Here is a 15,574-nt window from a genome sequence, read left to right on the forward strand (position 1 = left end):
GTCTTATGAGGAAAGGTTGAAGGAACTTGGCATGTTCAGTCTGGTGAAGAGAAGGCTGAGGGGTGACATGATTGCACTCTTTAAGTACCTGAAGGGCTGTCACATAGAGGAGGGTACAGATTTGTTCTCTGCTGCCCCAGAGGGTAGGACTAGGTCTAATGGTTTTAAGTTGCAGGAGCGTAGATTCAGATTGGACATTAAAAGGAACTTCTTGACAGTAAGGGCAGTTTGGCAATGGAACCGACTGCCTAGGGAGGTGGTGGGATCCCCTTCGCTGGATGTCTTCAAGCAGAGGCTGGACAGCTATCTGTGGGAGATGCTCTAGCTGTGGATTTCCTTCTGTGAGCAGGGGGTTGGACTCGATGGCCTACAAGGCCCCTTCCAACTCTATGATTCTATGAGGAGAGCCTGCTGGATCAGGCCAATGGCCCATCTAGTCCAGCATCCGTTTCTCACAGCCAGATGCCTATGAGAAGTGTGGAAGCAGGACATGAGTGCAAAAACACTCTCCCCTCCTGCAGTTTCCAGTGACTGGTATTTGGAAGCATACTGCTTCCCATAGTGCACAGCCATCATAGCTAGGAGCCATTGATAAAAGCCTTGTCCTCCAGGAATTTGTCTAATCCTCTTTTAAAGCCATCCAAGTTGGTGGCCATCACTACCTCCTGTGGGAGTAATTCCATAGTGTAACTACGCACCAGGTGAAGGATTTGCACCCACTGGCCAGGAGTGGGTTGATTGTGTGTGAAAAAAATACAAAGAAGGAAAACAACTCGCGTCAAGAACTGTGAAACCAGCTTTAATACTGTGACTGCTTTGGTACAGTGAGATGTAGCTGGGGGCGATACTAGCAGCCTAGGAACAGCTCCCCACCCACTCCCAAAAAACCCTCTTTGTCCCCTGGCTAAAAGGAGCAGCAATTTTGTAGAGATGTGGGAGGGATTGCAAAGTTGTTCCTTGGGAAGGCTGTCCATCCTTTGACCTCTGCCTAGCGAGCAAGATCTGGCAGTAACAGTGAAAGCTGCATCAGTTGACCTTTTCAACATTGTGCTTCTTAAAGGCACCATTTCCCCACCATGAGCAGCAGCACCACCATGGTGATACAAACCTTTCCCTCCAAAGCATGAGGCAGACCCGGGGGGGGGGGATATGAGGACTAGGAAGAAACAAGAATAATATGGTAGGCTAAGGAACAGCTGGGGAAATTAAAAACCCTTGATGAGACAGAGTATGAGTTCTTGCAGTGCCTGAAGACGAATTCTGCACCACAAATGCCCCTGAACTACGCCGTATGGATTCATGTTTGCATCCAGGATGTAGAAAGCACACTAAGAATAAAATCTTTGGGCTTAACATTTTGGGTTTTCCTCCCTGCCTGCCTGTCTTGCTTTCCTTGGAGAAAGTAAGGGAGATAATGACCTTGGAGGGCATAGGGAAGAGGGCCCCAGCCAGGCAGATAAAGGCCCCCAAATTCTGCAGTCCAGGTTTCTTTGACCCAAAGGGACTGCCAGGGTGGTGACCACAAGGGGAGTCCTAGTGCCTGCCACGTCTCCCCTAACAGCACTGGCTGCTGGGGCTTAGTTAATCACCACCAGAGGCATATTCAACAGAAATCCTGCAGTGGGCAAATTCTGTGCATTTGTACCAATGATCACAGAGCCTGTGCGTTGTGGGCTAGCAGTAGGGAGACGACAGAAAAAGGCAGGGCGAAGGGGGCGTGTGGCTGAAGGGGAATCTTGAGAGAAGCCCAGCAGAAGGGCTTGAGGCAGTGTTGGGGAGCTCACTCAGCAGGGCAGGCCCCGCAGGCTCAAGCCCATAGAAGAGTTCCCTCCCTGTGCTCTGCTATCAGGCCTGGCGTGCTATAACCAAGTAACACCCACCCACCCCATTCCGGCTCTGAGATCCTTAGCATGCTGAGCAGCGGTCGCTCTTCTCTTGTACCCCTGAGTTCCGCCGGAGAATGTCTTTGAGGGAGCTGTCCTGCTCCGTCAGCAGCTGGTTGATTTCATTCTGTTTGTACTCGGAGAGCTTGTGGCTCAGGAAGGAACTCTTTCCCGAAGAGGGGTTGTGGCTTTCGTTAACACGGCGGGCGCAGGCCCTCACCAGCAGGAAGACCACTTCTGCCATGTTCAGAATGATGCAGATGCCTGAGGTGGCCAGCATGAAGACAGTGAAAATGGTCTTCTCGGTGGGCCGCGAGATGAAGCAGTCGACCGTGTTGGGGCAGGGGTAAACGTCGCACTTGACCAGGCGGATCATCTGGTAGCCGGGGTAGATCATGTAGAAGATGTACATGAAGGTGGCCTCAAAGATGATGCGGAAGATCACGCTGCAGACATATGTCCACCACAGCGACCCCGAGATGCGCATCTTGTGCTTTTTGACCTCCTCCAAGTGCTTGGTGTCCCCGTGGCCTGTCATCACCAAGAGCTTTTTCTCCTGGTGCTGCTGGTAAGCCACGTGCATGGCCACGAGCAAGGCTGGCGTCGTCACCAGGATGAGCTGGAGGGCCCACAGGCGGATGTGGGAGATGGGGAAGTAGTAGTCGTAGCAGACATTCTTGCAGCCGGGCTGTTGTGTGTTGCAGGTGAAGGATGACTGCTCGTCTCCCCAGACGCTCTCGGCAGCCACTACCAGCACCATGATGCGGAAGATGAACACCACGGAGAGCCAGATGCGGCCAATGGCAGTGGAGTGACGGTTCACGCCAATAACAAGGGCGTAGAAGCCTTCCCACTTCATTCTTCCTCACTCCTGTAAGGAAATAGTAATGCCTGATCAGAGCAGGGTGTCAGGGGGCGTTTCACATGCTGCTAGTGGGATGGAGAGGATGAGCATATTGCAGGGATGGGGGCCATATTGCAGGGATCTCTCCACTCCCACCTGTCAGTCATCTGATATCACAATGACATCAGGTGATTGATAGGTGGGCAATCCTGCCCATCTGTCAAAGCTGATCCTGGATGGGACTCTGAATGAACTCTGCCCATCAGTTGACCTAAATATGTTTTAAATGACATGTTTTTGTTTTACCGATAATGCTTTTTGTAAACCGCTTAGAGGTCTTTACATTCAAGCAGTATATAAATTTTGTTAAATAAGTATGTTACATAAAAATAAATAACCCAGTGATGTCTGCTGATGGACAGGTAGGCGCAGGTTGGGGGAATGGCCTTGCAGGTCTACTTGCATCCCCTGGAGAGCCGAGATTAGTCCGTGGGCCAGAGGTTCCCCACCCTAACAAAGCTGGTTCACCAAAAGAACATTTTCCAGAAATGCTGATTTCCCTACTATGAAAGAGGACCAGCTTCTTACATCTTCAAAACCAAGCTGTTGTTGGACTTTGAGAGGCAACATTTCGGACAGAGAGGATTCTGTGTCTGGGCTGTTCCTTCTTTAGGTCCTGCTTTTAGTTCAGTCTAAACGTGCAACCCCTAAGCCTAGAATTGCCACATCGTAGCCATGAGCAGAGCTGTGTGGCCTGACACTTAGTTTGCACAATCCACATTTTCAAAAGAAACACACATTGAGTTTCGCCTCTGGACTTTAGTCTGCTGAATCCATCTTGGGATTACTCTGACCTGTCCAGACCATGTCTTGGAAAAATCTGCACAAGGAAATGTCGAGTTGAGACGTGTCCAGTTCCGTTGGAGCCGAAGGGACCAGGGGCTGCACCAACTCCAGTTGAGACGTCTTGCATAGACGCCCAGCGGCTCTGTGAACCAGTCTTCAATCAGAACAGCGGAGTGGCTCATTAGGTCATCATGCAAAGGGACTAGCAGTCATGGAGAAGACCACTTTCAGTTGCTCCCTTTTTGCTGCAAGGCAGCCTTTGCCAACCTGGGCCTCTCCCAATGTTTTCAGCCGTGCTGGCTGGGACTGATGGAAGTAGTGGTCCAAAACAGCTGGAGATCACCAACTTGGCAAAGGGTGCTCTAAGGCAGCCTTTCCTAACCTTTGGGTCCCCAGATGTTGCTGGACTACAGTTCCCATCATTCCTGACCATAGGCCATGCTGTCTGGGACTGATGGGAGTTGTAGTCCAACAACATCTGGAGACCCAAAGGTTGGGAAAGGCTGCTCTAAGGCATTGGTGTGATCTAGCGATTGCTCGCCACATGACCACTAGCGACAAGGTGTGGAGGATCTATATTTCCCCCTTCCCTGTTGAAGGCTGCATTTGGGGGGGGGATATCTGTCAGGGGCTGCATGTTCACAGTGGGTGGGGCATAAACCAAAAGGGGGTGGAGCACCTGCCTTTTGATTTCTGCCACCCCTTGCCACTGGCATGAAACTAGGACGCTGTGGTATACTGAGTCACACCATTGGTCCATCTAGCTCAATACTGTCTGCACTGACCGGCAGCAGTTCTCCAGAGTTTCAGATAGGGGTCTCTCCCAGCCCTACTTGGAGATGCTGGGGGGAGGGGGGAGTTGAACCTGGGACCTTCTGCATACAAAGCTGTTGCTCTGCTACTGAGCTGTGGTGCTTCGCCAAGAGAATGAGGCTGAGGGCTGCCTCTGCTTTAGGCAGTAACTGGAAATGCTTGCGCTGCAACTTACAGGTAGGTCTTCACAGTCTCCTGCTTTCCTTTCAGGAGCAACACAGCTCTGTGGGGCCTCCTCCCTCCCTCCCTCCCACTGTTGCTATGAGGGGCATGTGATGGGCAGCAGAGCAGAGTGCTTGATGGGAAGGCCCTGAATTCCGTTGTGGGCCAGCTTGCTTGCCTGTTCACTCGCAGGACCAAGGCACAAAGCTGACCGTAAGGGTTTTCCAGGCAGTGTGGGAACCTCTTGTTCCGAAATCAAGAGTTCACAGCTCCGCTCTCACAGCACAAGTCAACCAAAAGTGGGCCTTTCCGTGCAATCCTTTGGGGAGTGACCCAAGGGGTGTTCACACATTACCTTCAACGAGTGTACAGTCTGTTTACTTGGGAACGCAGGAAGCTGCCTTCTACCGAGTCAGAGCACTGGTCCATCTAGCTCAGACTTGTCTGCACCGACTGACAGCAGCTCTCCAGGATTTCAGACAGGGGCCTCTCCCAGCAACTCTTGGTGATGCTGGGGATTAACCTGGGACCTTCTGCACACAAAAGAGGTGTTCTTTTTCTGAGAGGCAGCCCTACTTCTAGGGAAGGGCTGTTTAGTGGAAGGCCACCTGATTTGCATGCAGAAGGACCCTGTTTCAATCCTTGGCATCTTCAGACATGCTTGGAAAGAGTCCCCTGTCTGAAACTCTGGGCAGCAGCTACCAGCCAGTGTTGACAATGCAGAGCTAGATGGACCAATGGTCTAAGTCAGCATAAGGCAGTTTCCTATGTTTTGTTTTGTTTATTTATTTAACTATTTATTTATTATTTGATTTATATCCCGCTCTTCCTCCCAGCAGGAGCCCATGTTATGTTCCTGTGTACCTCTGTGGACAAACAGTTGAACAGTACTTCCTAACTGTTGGAGCCATATGACAATGGAACCAATTACCTAGAGAGGTAGTAGGCTCTCCGACCCTGGAGGCATTCAAGTGGCAGCTGGACAGCCATCTGTCGGGAATGCTTTGATTTGTATTCCTGCATTGAGCAGGGGGTTGGACTTGATGGCCTTATAGGCCCCTTCCAACTCTACTGTTCTATTATTCTATACGCTCGTACAGTCCACTTACATGCAATATTCCTGATTCTGTACAAACCTACAAGTGCACACTCTTTCACACTGACTCTTGTACATGTGCAGAGGCAACTTGCACCTGTCTTCAGTGTAACGTGTGAACAAGCCTACAGCCAGAAAGGGGCAGCGCACTAGATGCCTAGATACATTTCCTGCAAAGAGGGTTCGCTTTTTGTCTGAGACAAGATGAGCTGTAGGAGAAAAGGGGTGTCGTCATCACCCAGCCTGCCCAGAAGCAAGCTCCATAAACACAAAGATCAAGGAGGGCTGCAAGGGCTTAAGACGGAGCTGTGGACCAGCAAGACCCTGCTTCAGATGTCACCTTAGTCCCAAACATACTTTGTGAAAAGCCAGGCTCTCCCAACCTCAGGGCCTCATCTGCAATCCAGAGATCATTCTTGTGACCTACCTTACAAGAATAAGGATTTTTAAGGATTACAGGAATAATATATCCATATTCTAAGGTTTTTATTTTTAAAAAAGTCCTGGGAAACCGCTTTCTCAGCCTCTGGGAGTCTGGGTGCTCCCTTGTAGGTTTAAGTCTCACCTAGGGGCAGCTGGCATTACTCCTCTCTTCTGCTGTTACAGACCCTGGCTCTGCAAAAGGAGTGATGGACAGCTAAACAAGAGGAGAGGGAGAGCAGCTTTCTAGACCGAATCCATGCCCTTTGCATCCTTCTGGAGAAACAAGGAGGTTCTTCCCACCCACCCAAAAATGGGAAGTTCCACCACCCCGGTCTAGGCTGCTACCCACCAAGTCATCCCTGCCCCTGGGTTAGGGAAGGTCTCTCACCCGGGACTTTACCTTGCCGCAGGAAGCAGGTCCTTCCCAAGGCAGCCGCAGGCTCCCTCTTCAGGGTCAGGCCTCCCAGCAGACTGTGCTCAGCTCGGGGAAGTCATATGCTGCCTTATAAACTACTTTGCATACAATGAGGCCTTTTATTGGCCCCCAAACAACACACTTTAGAATTCAGACCAACCACCCGGATTTCCGCCCACCCTTGCCAAACAAAGTGTCTGTGTACAGCATTCCAGGCTGTTCTAGCCCTGCACCAGTGCCTGGTCCCAGGCTCTGCCAGGGGCGAAGACCCCCACATGTTGCTGTTGCCCCCTCTCCCCTTTGGACCCCGAAAGGTGGAGGTGTAAGAAGGAGCTTGGCTGGGGGCAGCAGGGCAGCTCTTGAGCCAAAGCCCCCAGCTGTGCCTTGGAGGCATGTGCAGTGGCCCTGGGGGTGGGAGAAGGAAGAGTGAAGGCTACTACTTGCTGCCCCTGCGGTCAGAGGAGAGGACTTCAGCGCACGCCAGCTGCCTCGGCTGTGACGGCCTTTGGCGTCAGTTGTGCCACGTACCGCGAAAAAGGATGGCAATTTGCATCTCCTTCCGGGGTGCGAACAAGTCAGTGCCGGGATCTGGTGCCAAACCTGGCCAAGCACAAAGAGGCCTTCAGTCCTTTGAGTTCGGAAGCCGGACCTTGTTCCAGTGCATCCTTCCCCACCTACCCCCACACACACTTCCTTCATGCGGGTAGGAGCTCACAAACAGAGCCGCCTGCCTGGAGCACAGGAGGTCAGAGAACACAAGGCAGAGGTGCTTGGCTTTGGAATAAACTGGCAAAATATAGACTCATTTGGAGAGAGAGCCCCACTGCATACACAGCATGCAAAACCCCACAGAGACAGGAAACTGGGGCAACCACTGGCAGCTGCTAGGGGGAGGGGGATGAATCTTAAGCATCTCAAGAGAGTCAAATGGATTTTGAGTCGGGAATACTTGCGGGCTAAGACCTTTCGAATGCAGACCCGGGGGGGGGGGAGGAGGATGGCTGAGGCCTGCTCACAAAGCCACCAGATTGCTAGACAGGGCCTGGATGACTCCGCAGTGCCCTGACTGGAACTTTGCTCAACGTGAGTGCTCCCAGATCCCAATCCACCACTTGCAGGAAAGGGGTCTGTGCGCACAACCAAGCGAGAACATTGTGACTTTTCTGGGCAGCAAGAAGGTAACTATTAAACTAGTTCAAACATAGCCTGGACAGGGGCCATGGGTCTCGAGGGAGCAAAGGTCCCTGCCTAGGGCCCCTCGCCGCAGGTAGCCCTGCAGAGGGAGCAGCGCTCGCTTGAGAACCAAAGGAGCACCACGTTTGGTGCTGGGAGTGCACATTTACTTTTTTATTTCGTTCATATTAAAATTTATAAGCTTTTCCACCAAGAATTGGGGCCTCCTCAGAGCAGAGTGGAACAGATTAAAAAAGTACACTTTTATTTTAAAAAAGGTAACAGCCAAATAAAGCTATGGCTTGTACCCAGGGTAGCACAAGGAACTTGTTGCACCTGAGCTTCCCCCCCTTCCTCCCCCTGCACACTCCCTACAGTTGTTCTGGGCTTTCTCCCCCATCCCTCTGGAGCAGTTCTGGGAGGGCGCAAGGTGTGCGGGGGGTGGGGGAGGAGTAGGGAGAAAGTTCCTCTGACCGTGCATAAATCCCTGCACTTATCGAGCGAGTGCCTTTGATACCGCCCAGTGCAATTAGACAATAAAAACAGTTGAGCAGCACATAAAACAGAATCAGCAAAATGATCAAACAGGTGCACCATCCTGAAGTACCAGCTGGCGGAGGAAGAAAGGAGAATGAACTTACACCAAAGCCGTTCTGACAAGGAAGCACGGATAGGGAACCTGCAGCCCTCCAGGTGCTATTGGACCACAACTCTCATCATCCCTGACCACGCGGGTTGGAGTTGGGAGTCCCGGCAATATGTGGAGGGCCGCAGATTCCCCATCCCCAGATAAAGGAGAGCCTTCAGCAGCCGGTGAAATATTTAATAAGGAAGGGGCCAGGCAAGTCTCCTGAGTGAGAGAGCCAGAGTTTGGGTGCTGTAACCAAGAAGGCCGTGTCCTGCATGGGAAGGAATGTGCCTCCGTGGCAAAAGCATCTGTTTTGCATGCACAAAGTCCCACATTCAACCCCCGGCATCTCCAGGTAGGACTGGGAATGTCCCGACTGAATTCTTAGAGAGCTGCTGCCAGTCAGTGCAGACAACACTGAGGTAAATGGACCAATGGCCTCACTCAGTAGAAGGCATGTTCTTATTTAAATCAGCCCGTTATTCAGAACCATGAGGACTTAAAAATAAAGGGAAGGGCTGTAGCTCAGTGGCAGAGCATCTGCTTTGCGTGCAGAAGGTCCCAGGTTCAATTCCCAGCATCCTCAGGTAGAGCTGGGGAGAGACTCCTGCCTGAAACCCTGGACAGCTGCTGCCAGTCAGTGTAGGCAACACTGACCGATGCTCTGACTCAGCATAAGGCAGCTTCCTATCTTCCGAACAGCCACACCTGCGATAGCGGCAGGACAAGGAACGCAGAGCCTCCTCTGGAGAGGGGCGTGAATGGCTAGCCCCACAAAGAGGTGGTGTCAAAGCCGGCACAGGGTGCGTGTGGGTGCAGCGCACAAGCCAAGATAGCAACTAGCCTGCATCGCTTGTGAGCCAGAACAATAGCTGGCCTCTTGGCACAGTTTACCTTGTGGGAGAGGATCGGGGTGGGCTGGGGGCAGCTCTGCACTTGACTCTGCAGGTGAACATTAATGGCAATGAGGTTTGGCAGAGCCTTGTGGGCGGGAATTGGCAAAGGTGGCAGAAGAGGGGCAACGCCAGCAGGGATGGACCAGGGCTCTGCAAGAGGGAAGGGAGCCCAAATCCAGCAGTCGGTCTGCAGCCCAAGGAAGTGTGCTGATGGGTCTCTCTGGGTCTACCCAGCGTTACCCCAGCGGTCGCAGGATAGGAAATAGCACATCTGGCTCCAACTTACAGCAGCCTTAGGATAGCAGGATGGCCAGTGGAGCTAATGGGAGGCACCTACTTTGTCACAGCTGCTAGAGAGGCTGAGGAACAGAGGTGTAGGTAAGCATTCACACACTCTAGAAGCAGCCCCAGGGGTCGCCGTGGGCAGCTGAAACCACGGCAAAGTTTAATCTGAACTTCAGCCTCTGGAGAGAGCCAGAGTGGTGTAGTGGTTAAGGTGTTGGACTACGACCTGGGAGACCAGGGTTTGAATCCCCACACAGCCATGAAGCTCACGGGGTGACCTTGGGCCAGCCACTGCCTCCCAGCCTCAGAGGAAGGCAATGGTAAAACCCCTCTGAATACCGCTTACCATGAAAACCCTATTCATAGGGTCGCCATAAGTCGGGATTGACTTGAAGGCGGTCCATTTCCATTTTCAGCCTCAGGACCTCTTCTCCGGAGCTGTGCTTAGCCCTAGGGTCTTAAATGCATTTATGAGGGGAGAATGGGCAGATTTCCAAGTTCATGCATGCAGTTCATGCACCCATGAATTGAGGTTCTGTGCAAAGTTTTTTTTTTTTTTAAGGATAGGAAAGCAGAATCTTGAAACTCAAATGTATTTGCGCATATTTACATTTCTTGTCTCCTCCCCCCCTACTCACTATGGGGAGAGGTCAGGAGCTATGCAAAGAACTGAGGCCCTTCCTACTCAAAGTCCTACTCAACTTCCACAGCCTAGTTTCTGAGACAACTCTGCCTTCAAGGTGTGCAAGCCCTCATAAGGGCTAGAAACCTGCATTCTCGTTCAAAAACAAAACTAAATGAAAGTTTCTCAGCTTCCTATAAAGGTTGCATCCAATACTAATTTCTGCATTGGTGCAAAAGCAGCATTCTGCTAGGACAGGACAGAATTTTCTTCTTATCCAACAGCTCCATTGCTTAATTTCTGGCACTAACCTTAAATGTGAGTTCTATTCAGAATTGAAAATTTCAGATACAAAATGGCATGGACTTTTAAAAAAGTGGTAGAAAAATAACTAAAATGGGGTGTGTGCGCAGAGACAGTGAGAGAGATTGGGCTGCAAATCTCCTGGTTTTGATTAGCAAGTTGGGGACTTTATCATGAGGTTTTGATCCTAGATTTTGAAGTCTGCAAGCACAAATTCTTAGGACCTACACACACACACATCTTGACAACAAACCTGAGCATTAGCCAAGCCCCACTGGATCCCTGCCAGCCTCTACACACACACACACACTCACCTGTAGCCAAAGCAGAGGATAGCCAGCCAATCAGCCACCAGCATAACCTTTCTCCAAAAAGCTTCAGCCAGCCCAGCTGGGCTGTTTATACCTTGGGATGGGCCCCTCCCACTTTCCTCCCTCTTTTCATCTAGGGAAAGGCAAAGGAGGGAGGAGAGACTCCTTTGCCCACCCTGGTTTGGGCTCTTCCCTGCAGCCTCCTGCCCGTATAAAGCACAAAAGGCATAGGTAGCAACAAGAGGACGTGTGCTGGGCACTGCCAGAGCAGCCCAGAGATTCCTAGCAGCAGACTCCACCCCTCTGGTTGCTGCCTGGCTCTAAGTGAGCGGCGTGTGCCATGCTCCCCACACAACTCTGCCAGACTCAGCAAGGCTGATGGGCCAGATGCTCCCTTTCTTCAAGCAGGACCCAGAAGATGCCAACACGCTACCACGTGCCCCCCACACCACTCTGAGCTAGCAGTGCCCACTCCAAAACAGGAAGACTGACTCCTCCGGAGGTTTCCTTGTGCCCATATGCCCCAGAAGCAGTTTACAATGGACTGCGAAATCTACATATGAAACACAGAAACCTTTCAGACTCTTGCAAAACACAACTTTGTCTGTAAATATTAACTCATGTACCAAGACGCCCCATTCCAAGGTCCCATCGGAAGAGAATGACAACAAACAGCTGTTGAAACAACCCAAGGGTCACAAGACCCACGGAAGGCAGAGAAAGCAGCAGCTGTGTGCTAGGACGCCCCCCAATGCGCTCACCCAGAGCACCTGGATGATGGCCTCTGGTTGGAGTGACTGGGCACAGCTGGAACCAGCATGCCTCCAAACAGACATTGGAGAGGATGGCAGAATGCTGCCCCATGTGCCTATTTGGTTGGCTCGCTCTCAGCCACTCACCCTTCTGCAGGTCTTGAACCTCACCCCAGAACCTGCCCTGGATGCCAGGGATCAATTCCTGGCATGAGACCAACACGTCTCATTTAAAGCAACTAGCTGGCCGCATTGTGCACAGAGGTCTGTTTTGTCCTGTGCAATCATAAGCATCCGTCTCTTTGGGTTTCACCCGACAAGGGATTGGCTCTCTCCTAACCTCACTCACTGGAGTGGTCTCCAACTTTACCGCTTGGACTGCAACTCATTTCACTTGCAAGGCGTTTGGGCACAGCATCAGTGAGAGCCTCCTGCTCACTGGACAAAAGGCTGAAGCAAGGTTATTTTGGGGCAAGGGCTGTGGCTTAGTGGCAGAGCATCTGCTTTGCACGCAGGAAGCCCCAGGTTCAATCCCCGGCATCTTCGGAAAGGGCTGGGAGAAAACCCTGCCTGAAATCTTGCAGAGCTGCTGCCAGTCAGTGTAGACAATATTGAGGTAGACAGACCAATGGTCTGTTTTGCTCCAAGGCATCTTCCTGTGGTGGAACTTCCCCCCCCCCAAGGTGGCTTTGAGCACCTATTGGGGGGCAGGCAATCCTGGGGAAAGCAGCTGAGTGGGACAATTCCCCCCTCCCCTCCAGAGAGAGAATTACTTGCCAAAAAAGGTTCCCTGGTGGGGCCAGCAGCTTCCTCAGCACCGTCCTCTGCCTTTGATGGGTAGAAGGATGTCGTCTGGAGGGAGACACCCAGACCAGGGCCTGCGTCCCCTCCAAGTACAATATGCCTTTCTGGGGCAACACCCTCCCTGCAATGCTTTGGTTTCACAGAAGGCAATGATTCCTTCGGTCCCTCCCTCTACCCCGATTAGGAAGGGTAGGGCAGGCCGGGAGCCAAGGGTCTTATCGCTTTGGTCACAGGCACAGCTCACCCTGTACTCACTCAGGAACTGGGGGAAAGTTAAACAGCCACCCAAATGCACAGGGCGGCCCTTGTGGGGCCTGCAGGTGCCAAGCGGCTGAGCCGGACTCGGAAGAAATGACCTTGCTGGGAGCTGGAGAGGTCACACAGCCGGGGAAGTCTAGAGATCAGGGCATAAAGAAGCCTAAAACCCCATGATCAGAGCTAAATATACTAAGACATTTAGGACGACTGGAAGCTGCATTGGTCCATCTAGCTCAGTATCGTCTACACTGACTGGCAGCGGCTCTCCAGGTTTTCAGATAGGGGGCCTCCCCTGTCCTACCTGGAGATGCCGGGAGCTTCCGCAGGCAAAGCAGATGCTCTGCCACTGAGCTACACCCCGTAAAAGATCAACATCCAGTTGTACATTCATTTGTTTCCACATGCTCTGGTTAGACTAGACTACTGTAATGTGCTATACGTGGGGCTGCCTTTAAAGATGGTTTAGAAAATGTAGGTGCTATGATGCTTGTGGGGGAGCTACAAATCACACCCTTGAGGTACCGGCTGCTTTGGTTACCTATTTGTTTCAGGCCCAATGTAAAGAGCTGGTAATGGCCCTCTAAAGATCTAAATCAGGGATGGGGAACATCAGTGGCCCTCTAGAGCAGCCTTTCCCAACCAGTGTGCCTCCAGATGTTGTTGGACCACAATTCCCATCTTTCCTGACCATTGGCAATGCTGGCTGAGGCTGATGGGAGTTGTGGTCCAACAACATCTGGAGGCACACTGGTTGGGAAAGGCTGCTCTAGAGGTTCTTGGACTCCCTGCTCCCATCAGCCCCAGCCAGCATGCCCAATGGTCAAGGACAATGGGAGTCCCCGAATGGTTGGGAACCAGATTATTTGCTTGCACTCCTGTGAGCCTGCCTGGGCCTGGAAATCAGCTTCAGAGTCCCTCCCCGTGAGTCGGCTATGGAGATCTATCAGACTGACAAGCAGGAGAAGCAGGACCTTTTCGGTGGTGGCTCCAGGTGCAAGGAATTCCCATTCTAGCGAGATATGTACAGTCCCTACTCTACTAGCTTTTTTAAAAAAAGATTTCACAGTTGGTTTAATTACAAATTGCTTTTTTATAAGTAGCGCTCTGAGTTAACTGCTGCTGTTTTAATCTTTTATTAGAGTCTCAAAATTTTAGTTTTAGATTTTTTCTTTTTTAGGTATTATGATTTTGACATAAGCCACCTTGTAAGGGCTTTGTCCTGAAAAGCAGCCTATAAATTTTGGAAATGACATAATATATAAAACCCACTGCCCAGGAAAGCCATGTTTTTTTCTGCATCCTCCATGCATTATTCAAGTTAAGCAAAATGCATCTCTTTGCATGTTTTACATAATTTATTCCACTTCAGCTAGTCATGGGGAAGGGGGACAATGATGTACATCCAATAAGCAACATTCCCCCCCCCCAAAAAAAATGCTCAGCTCCCTTCTGGATCTGGAAATTTCATCACACAGCATCATTATCCATTTAAACTTTTCCTAACAACTGTAAGGGGCTAACGGCACAATTTCTATGCATGACTACTCAGAAGCAAGTCCCACAATTAATTCTGTGGGGTTCACTCCCATGTACAGGACTGCAGGCTAAGATGGCTTTAAGACAAGCAAAATCAGGGATGCTCAGCATGCAGGATTGTGAGCCAAAGTTCAAGGTTCTGCACTTGGCAGCCCTGCTGGATTAGGCCTAAGTTGAAAGCTCCAGGAAAAGCAGGTTGCGATCACACGTCTGGCATCTGCCTCCCAGCAACTTCTATTCAGAGAAAGACTACCTTTAAACATGCACATTCCATTTTAGCTGTCGTGGCCAGCAGCCATCGACAGACCTCTCTTCCTCAATGAGTCAGTCTCACTCCCTTTTAAAAGCGCTTTAATCTAGTGACCGTCATTACCGTATCTTATCGCAGGAAGTTCCATAATATGAACAATGCACTGTGTAAAGTGACACTGTTTTTGTTTGCCCTGATGCAACAGTGGGTGATACTGAGTTTCTGTATTGAGATATTTTTTCTCCCTTTCCATTTTCTCTACCCCATTCAGTGTTTTATAAACTTTTATCATGCCACCTCCCCTTAGCCAGCTTTTTCTTCTAAAATTAAAAAGGCCCTTGTAGGGCAGGCATGCCAACTCCTTTGTCATTTTGGTTGCCTCTTTCTGCACATTTTATAGCTGTACAACATCCTTCTTGAAATGAGTGGCCCACAGTTATTCCAAATGAAGCTGCACCCTAGATTTATATAAATATACTGGGAGTTTTCTTTTTAATCGTTTTCCTGATAATCCCCAACAGGAATTGGCCTTTTCCACTGCTACTGTGTGACGGCTACATTCAGACCTCACAATAAACCATGGTTTTATCATGACAGGAATGAGCCTAGCCTCTCCTCATGCTTTCATGCTCATCCCCTCTCCTCCCCTGCCATGGCCACCAGGTGGAAACATATGCTTCTAATTTCAATTAACCACAGTTTAGTATTACATCCAAACCCTTAAACTGTGGTTAATCTTTACTATGGTTTGTCAAAAAGCAGGCTTTGTAAACCATGGTTTGAATTTGGCTTGTTTCAAACAAACCATTGATAAGATTAACCACAGTTTGCCAGGTTTTAAGGACACACAAGCTGCAGTTAATAGAAAACAGAAGCAAAAGCTTCTGAATGTCTATTTGAGGCCACATTGTAAAAGGATGAGTGAGCATGCAAGGCTAGAGAGAGACTAGACTTGTTTGGACATTATGATAAGCCATGGTTTATTGTGACATTCAAACCCAGCCACGAAGTGGACATCTTTATTGAGTTCTCTACTACCGCTGCTAAATGTCTTTCCTGGTTAATCCCTACACCTTCTAACCCTACCAGAGTGTATGTGAAGTTGCAGCTTTCCCGCTCTACAGTCAAACACTTCTCATTTACATACATTTAACATAATTCTTTCTTTTGCCCATTCACCCAGTTGGGATCATTTTGGAACTCACTCTTCACAATCTGCTTTGGAGTTCACCATCCTAAATAATTTGGGATCATCCACCAGTTCGGTCACCTCA

At 50.3% G+C, this 15,574-nt stretch overlaps 1 protein-coding gene across 2 annotated transcripts; it reads right to left on the reverse strand.

Moving 5' to 3' along the window:
- Positions 1 to 783: 783 nt before the first annotated feature.
- GJB1 (gap junction protein beta 1) lies at positions 784 to 12,377 on the reverse strand. 2 transcript variants are annotated; one of them, XM_061598626.1, is made up of 2 exons: positions 12,230 to 12,377; positions 784 to 2,754 (listed from the first exon to the last, which is right to left on the reverse strand). In XM_061598626.1, exon 2 carries the CDS (start codon positions 2,740 to 2,742, stop codon positions 1,906 to 1,908), a length of 837 nt encoding a protein of 278 aa, XP_061454610.1. In that variant the 5' UTR covers positions 2,743 to 2,754; positions 12,230 to 12,377; the 3' UTR covers positions 784 to 1,905. The 2 variants fall into 2 exon arrangements, with proteins under 2 accessions (XP_061454610.1, XP_061454609.1); XM_061598625.1 differs by lacking the exon at positions 12,230 to 12,377 and adding an exon at positions 10,704 to 11,196.
- Positions 12,378 to 15,574: the final 3,197 nt, after the last annotated feature.

The sequence above is a fragment of the Rhineura floridana genome, chromosome 16 (assembly GCF_030035675.1).
Source record: "Rhineura floridana isolate rRhiFlo1 chromosome 16, rRhiFlo1.hap2, whole genome shotgun sequence".
Lineage (NCBI taxonomy): Eukaryota > Metazoa > Chordata > Lepidosauria > Squamata > Rhineuridae > Rhineura > Rhineura floridana.